The sequence below is a fragment of the Austrofundulus limnaeus genome, unplaced genomic scaffold, assembly GCF_001266775.1.
Source record: "Austrofundulus limnaeus strain Quisiro unplaced genomic scaffold, Austrofundulus_limnaeus-1.0 Scaffold18, whole genome shotgun sequence".
Lineage (NCBI taxonomy): Eukaryota > Metazoa > Chordata > Actinopteri > Cyprinodontiformes > Rivulidae > Austrofundulus > Austrofundulus limnaeus.
Genome location: NW_013952420.1, coordinates 2,293,623 through 2,300,806, shown reverse-complemented (window position 1 = coordinate 2,300,806; position 7,184 = coordinate 2,293,623). Strand labels below are relative to the sequence as shown.

The following is a 7,184-nucleotide window of genomic DNA, read 5'->3' as shown; positions in this document are numbered from 1 at the left end:
CTGTGATTAAAATATATTAAATAAAGTAAAGCCAGCTGACATCATCCAGAGCCCGGTTGCCTGCGTGTGAATGTGAGAAGACGGATCAGGAGGAGCTGTGATGCTGAGGATCCCCCCCTGCCCCTCCCCTGGTGATCAGATCTGATAAAAAGAGCTGCTGTCTGCGGCTGCCATGGCCACAAGGAGAGATGAGCAGCTGAGAGCAGGACTCTGATCAGCACCACAAACTCCTCCGCAACACGGCGTTTACCTGAAAAACTCCACCTGGTTCTGGTCCATGAACCCAACAGGATGTTCCTCTCAGCCCAGCTCAGCGGCTCCTCGCAGAGGTCGAAGCTGTTTAAGACCCGTCTTCACGTCTGATGCCTCTGGACCCTGAACAGAAGGGAAAGAAACTTGGTAAGTTCATGATTAACTGCTTTATTTTTTACATGTCTAAATGTGCAAAGATTCATTTAAAACATTTGGTTTAACATGTTATTATTAAATATGGTGCTTAAAATGTTATGAGTTGTTTGGGTTCATTAGTTTCTTTTACATCTGATCCAAGGAACATCAAAAATCCTTTAAATAAATAAAACAAGTGTCTATTTTGTCCTGTTTAATGGTGACTCTCTTGCTAGAACAGAAAATAAAATAAGTGCATAAATAAGAATTAATTCACTTTAAACAGTGGTGGGATTTTTTTTTATTCTAAGAAAATAAATTTGTTTTATTTTCCTAATTTGTTTTAAAATTTGTTTTAAAAACACTAACGCATCATGGGTTAAAAACATGAATTGATATGCACCACAAATAAAATAAAACAAAAACTGAAGAGATATGCAGAAATAGTTTTTTTTTAATTGAAGCAGATTCTGATCTCTACTAGACTTCAGGTTTGTCACGTGATTTACCAAAAATTGGCCCCCAGGTTTATCTCATTAGAATAATAAGAAATGGATTTTTTTGTCAGAGGACGTTTTCAAAATTTAGATGCGCCGAAATTTCAAAACCAAACGTGTTTTAAATTCGAATTTAACCAACTTCACATTTGAGTTTTTAAAATAAAATAGTTTGTCCACAAAACAGCTAAATTTGCAACTAATTTGAAAAATTAAACACTGCATAAAGACTAAATTAGTTTCATAATATTTTACAGTAAAAATCATCATTTATTTTTGACTTGGTGCGCAAACATTTTCTTATTTTAGGCCGCAATCTCACCGTTTTCTTTGCCTGGGGGGGCCTTATTTTTCCTACCTGAAGCGACCAAAATACATTGAGCTTTTCCCCGTTTTTGTCTTTACCAACAGCTCAGACTCCAGCGGAGGCCTAAAGGAGGCATTTAAACAGAAAACCACTTTCTTACCGGAGCGGGGGAAGATTCGGGAGCGGTTTCATTAGAAACTAAAACTCCTGCCAGCACCTGAATCATGCTCGGGGATGAGGGGGACAGCGGCGCCTACTCCGCCGCTAAAGACGAGGAGAAGCGCGCGTCGCCAGCCGCGGATGGAGACGAGTCCGCTGCGGGTAACAGGTACCCGGAACAACACGGGATGGGTTCTGAGCGGTACTACATCCCGAACACCGTTTCGAAGCAGAACCCAGAAGCGTCGTTTTTCCCGTACACCCCGGGTGGGGCGGTGTACAGCCCGCCCGGCGCCGCCAGGTATCCCTCCTCTCTCCACCTGAGCACCGTGCTGCCTCCGGCCGGATATTCTCCCTCCGCACACTTCAGCCCGTCCTACCAGCACGGACAGAACCTCGGCTGCCTGTACCCGCCGTACACCGGCTCCGGGTCCGCGCTGAGCAACGTGACGCTGGGCGGCGGCGCGGGCCCCGGCCTCAGGGCCCAGGTCTACCTCTGCAACCGGCCGCTGTGGCTCAAGTTCCACCGGCACCAGACCGAGATGATCATCACCAAGCAGGGCAGGTGAGGCGGCTCGAGCCGGTCCAGGGGGAAAATGCCACTGCGGAAGGATTCTGTTTTGATTCTGGATGTCTTTGTTTCGTTTTCCAGGCGGATGTTCCCGTTCCTCAGCTTTAACATCGCGGGTCTGAACGTCGCGTCCCACTACAACGTGTTCGTGGAGGTGGTTCTGGCGGATCCGAACCACTGGAGGTTCCAGGGGGGCAAATGGGTCACCTGTGGGAAGGCGGACAACAGCAGTCAAGGTACAGAACCGCGACTCTAAGAGCTTTTTATTTTATGTTCATGCATTTAACTTCTTCTTAATTTAAAGATTAAACCATGCTGATTTTTCTCTCTCCCTCTCAACACACTGAGTCAACTCGTATTTTAAATTTAATTTTAAGTTCAAAAAATGTTTATTTTTTTTTTATTTTTATTGTTTTATTTTAGGGAACAAAGTTTACATCCATCCAGAGTCGCCGAACACAGGGGCCCACTGGATGAGACAAGAAATCTCCTTCAGCAAACTCAAACTCACAAACAACAAGGGAACCAACCACAACACGTCCCAGGTAAACACAACCAAATAAGACTAAACATGTTTACTCATCACTCAAAAAAAAAAATTTTTAACATCAAAATAAAAGTCATTTAATTAAACTAAGTTGATACTTAGTTTTTTTTAAATAATCTTTATAATGAATGCATGGTTAATGGAAAAAAATCGTATTTGTTTTTACCTATTTTTCCTCCCTGTTTTAAATATGTGGAGGAAAATAGCCAAAAAGCACCTAAATTACATTTTAGTATTTATAGTAAGTTATAAATAAATATAAAAATTAAATAAGACTTGGTGTTTTTCATGGAACAAAAAAAAAAAAAAGAAAAAAAAGCCCCTGAAAGTCCTTTTCTCACACGTGATGCGTGCAGACCAACGTGATATTATGAAGCTACACTCCTAAAAAATAATAATAATATAAAAAAGTGTTGAATTTACGAGTTGTTTTAGCTTGATAAAGTAAATTCAATCCTTCTTTTATTTGACTTTTCTCCCCCGGTTTTGTTGAACCTCCTGCAGATGATCGTCCTGCAGTCTCTGCATAAGTACCAGCCTCGGCTGCACATCGTGGAGGTGTCTGAGGACGGGGTGGAGGACCTCAACAGTGACGTTAAAACCCAGTGTTTTACTTTTCCTGAGACCCAGTTTATTGCGGTCACTGCCTACCAGAACACTGATGTGAGTGCACAATGAAATCCCACCGTACTTCAGCAAAAACTGCTTATATATATATATATATATATACTTTAAATAAAATATTTTAGAGTGTAAATTACCTGCCTTATACCTGATTATATTTGAACAACCTGAACTCATGTTTTCCTTTAATATATTTTAATGGTTTAGATAACGCAGCTGAAAATTGATCACAACCCTTTTGCAAAAGGATTCAGAGATAACTACGACTCGTGAGTATTTGATGTATTTTCACATATTTTGAAAGTACATTTGCTACATATTTCTGTCTCTTTAGCTCTTGTTTTTTTTTTGTTTTTTTTCTCCCCCCAAGGATGTACACAGCTCCAGAGAGCGACCGCCTCACCCCATCTCCCAACGACTCCCCCCGCGCCCACCAAATTGTCCCCGGCACCCGCTACACAATGCAGCCCCTCTTCCAGGACCAGTTCGTCAACAACCTCCCCCAGAACCGCTTCTACAACTGCGAGAGGGCCGTGCCGCAGACCAACGGCCTGCTCTCGGCCCCGACCGAGGACGGCGTGTCGCAGCGGTGGTTTGTCGCCTCCGTGCAGCAGGGGGGGAGCGGCGGCGTGAGCGCCGGCAGCAAGCTCGACCTGACGCCCTACGAGGGCGAGTACTCGGGCTCGCTCCTCCCGTACGGCATCAAGTCGCTGTCCATGCAGACCACGCACTCGCTCGGCTACTACCCGGACTCTCCGTTCACCGCCGTGTCCGCGGGGTGGGGGTCCAGAGCAGCGTACCAAAGAAAAATGCCCCCCAGCCTGCCGTGGTCGCCCAGGCCCAGCCCTGCGGCGGGCTTCTCCGAGGAGCTGGGGAAAGCTAAAGCGCAGACTGACGAGGAGGTGCACAGCGGCGAAGCCCTGATCAGCTCGTGGACAGAGGGCCAGGCTTCAGCTCTGTCCCCCAACAAGCCAGAGTCCTACTCTGTCACCTGCAAGCGACAGCGTTTGTCTCTAAACGGCCCGAGCGCGGACATCAAGTGTGAAGACTTGTCCTCCAGTGGCTCCTACAGTAAAGAAGCCCCCCCAACCAAAGGCATGGCTTCTTACTACTCCTTTTACGCAAACCCCTGAGTTTTTTTTTCTTTTATTGTTTTTTTTAAATCAAAGCTCATTTGTTTCACCTGCCACAGTAAAGAAGAGCTACTAGTTTACTTTTGTTGCGTGACAGCCATTCATTTTGTTTTTGGCAGTGATAAATGTTTGAACTAAAGAGACGGCACAATAAGCTTTAACATCTTAAATCATTGTGTTTGGTGTTTTAAGCTGCCTTATTTTTTTTAAATATTTTTTTAAAGCTGTGTGGTGAATATTTTCTTGCTGCATACATTGTTTTGTGTAACTTTACATTGAGATGACATGTTTACAGATTATTTATTGAAGGCCTGTTTATAATGTGTGCGCACTCTTAAAAGATGAGAATAAAATGCTATATACAGCCTCACTGCAAAAGCTCAAATATTTGATAATAAAAGGCATACGTGTCCTGTTTCACATCTATTTATTTTGACTACAAAAAACAGATTTGCTCCCGTTTCAATGCATTTTTTAATTTTTTTTTATTTAAATTTCATGGGTTAATGTCTTCATTCTGTTTATATGAATTTTAACTGTTAGTATGATGCTTGCAAATACTTAACATGACTTTTGTAATTAAAATGCACGCTGAAGGAAGGCTACTCTTTCTGCGGACTTTGCCGCCATCTAGTGGTCAGTTTTTGTTATTGCACCAACAGCTCTGAAAAATTACCAAATAAAACTCCTATTTTTTAAATGATTACTTTATAAAAGCGAAAAAAACAGGTAAGTAGTCTGATTTTTTGTGTAAATGAAAACATGGAGGCTTCACAAATGTGTGTTATGAACAAAACTGAGTATTATAGCGCTTTGATGTAATAGGCTTACAATGAGAACTTGTGCTTGTTTTGCCACAGCTTGTTCAGTCCAAAATGTCAGAGAAGGACATGAATACTGTTGCCTTTGGAGCTCTTGTATTACTTAGCTATAGACTCAAAAGTCCCATTTGTGTCAGAGGCTCCATGGTCCCCAAGTGTCAACGTATTGTTTTATAATGACAAAACATCATTTGGATAGAAGAGAAATAACTATCTAAAATAGAAAAGCCAAATGAGACGATTCTGTTTCTCTCCATTGTAAAAAGCTTTTCCCAACACGTTCAAACTGATTTTAAACGTGGCCCTGTAATTTAAACTAATGGGTTATTAAGAAGTACACCATATTTTCCTGGAGACTGGTTAAAAATCTGTAAAGTAAGTGCAAAATGTGCACAGTTCCTTACTTATACTGATAGTTTCTGTGTCTAACAATACAGAGTTGTAAAGTAACTAAGTACAAATACTTTGTTACTGTGCTTAAGTAGAATTTTTGGGTATCTGTACTTTACTTGAGTAATTATTTTTCAGCATACTTTTTACTCTTACTGATTACATTTTTACACAATTGTACTTTCTACTCGCTACATTTAAAAAAAGTAAGAAGTTGAAAGTCATTTCACCTTTTTTATTCCGAGTTGTTATTACTTTAAAAAATACTAATATCCTGATAAATTGTCTGCTGCATAAAGTGAATTTAATTGTTGCTGGACGAGAAGTATAAATATAAACCATTCTGACACCCTATTATCTTGTACACAACCCATCACAGCTGCACACCATTATAAAAAAATATTTTTTTGAGAAGTCACCTCCCAATAAATGTCATTTTGGAAAATCTAACTGCTCACTTTTACTCAGTACTTTTAATTCTTAAGTAGATTTTGTGTCAGACATTTACTTTTGACACTTAAGTACAAAAAATATCAGATACTTTAAGAGTTTTACCCAAGTAATATTTTTAGAGAAGACTTTAACTTTTACCAAAGTATTTTTATGATAAGATACTTGTACTTTTACTCAAGTATCACTTTGAGGTACTTTATACAACACTGTAAAAATAAAAACTTTAGTCAAATTTTGTGACCGGATGCCACAAAATGTGCCTACAAAAACAGCCAAAGTGACTGAAAACAGGTAAACAATGGAAGAGCTGTTTGGGATGGAGAAGTCAGATCATTTTGATGAATTAAAACATATTTACACAAAGATTTGTTGGGTAAGACAAGTGAATAAAAGTGCTGTGTTTATATTAAGTACGAGCCCGCATCATCATCATCAGAATATCAACATGTTTGGAAAACTGGAGCAAACTTTTCCAAAACACATTTTTAAATACAGGTCAGGTTAAACTTTTTATGTTGGATCTCATAAATAACTTTAACAAGCCTTGCAGATGCTGGCGAGGAGATGACTCAGCCATTTAAATCGTGTTGTATAAAGCTCGAGAGTTATTTAATGACTCTATATATGTTGTATAATGCAATAATAGTTCCACACCTCATATATTGTATTGAAATATGGGGAAAAGCATGTAAAACGATAATAAACCCCATTTTTATTTTGCAGAAAAGAGCAATAAGAGTTATTACTAGAAAACACTACAGTCACCCATCAAATATATTGTTTTGTCAATTGGAGTTATTAAAACTTCATGAGTTGCTTGATTACAGTATTCTACAGCTTGTGTTTAAGGCTCATAAAAACACGCTACGTTTGAATATATAGTTCAATTTTGTTAAAAGAGAAAGCTCCTATAACTTAAAGGGAAATGAAATATTTGTGAAGCATAGATTTCGAACAAGTTTGAGGGAACGGGGTACGTCGATACAGGGAGTGAAATTATGGAGAGTGATGTTAGAAATGCTGGATCGTTTGTGTTTAAAAGAATGATTAAACTTGGTTTATTGAACAAATATAAATTAGAATAAGGGGTCTTTATGTAAGTTTTATTTCTTGCTGTTTCTGTTTTGTTGTATTTTTATAACCAGAAGATTAAAAAGAAAAAAAATTGTATAGGTCTTCTGGACGGGTTCTTCTTTAATGAAACGTTTCGTCTCTCCTCCAAGAGACTTCTTCAGTCTGAGAGTTTCAGGCAAAATTCAGGCTTTTAAAGGCTGTTCAAAAGAATGTCCCAACAC

General features: G+C 39.8%; 1 protein-coding gene across 1 annotated transcript; it reads left to right on the top strand.

The window, feature by feature from the left end:
• The first annotated feature begins 205 nt into the window (after positions 1–205).
• LOC106514232 (eomesodermin) lies at positions 206–4,729 on the top strand. Its single transcript, XM_014003391.1, has 7 exons — positions 206–399; positions 1,296–1,915; positions 2,003–2,157; positions 2,345–2,466; positions 2,973–3,131; positions 3,300–3,361; positions 3,463–4,729. The coding sequence occupies exons 2-7, from the start codon at positions 1,416–1,418 to the stop codon at positions 4,223–4,225; spliced, it is 1,761 nt and encodes a 586-aa protein (XP_013858845.1). The 5' UTR covers positions 206–399; positions 1,296–1,415; the 3' UTR covers positions 4,226–4,729.
• Positions 4,730–7,184: the final 2,455 nt, after the last annotated feature.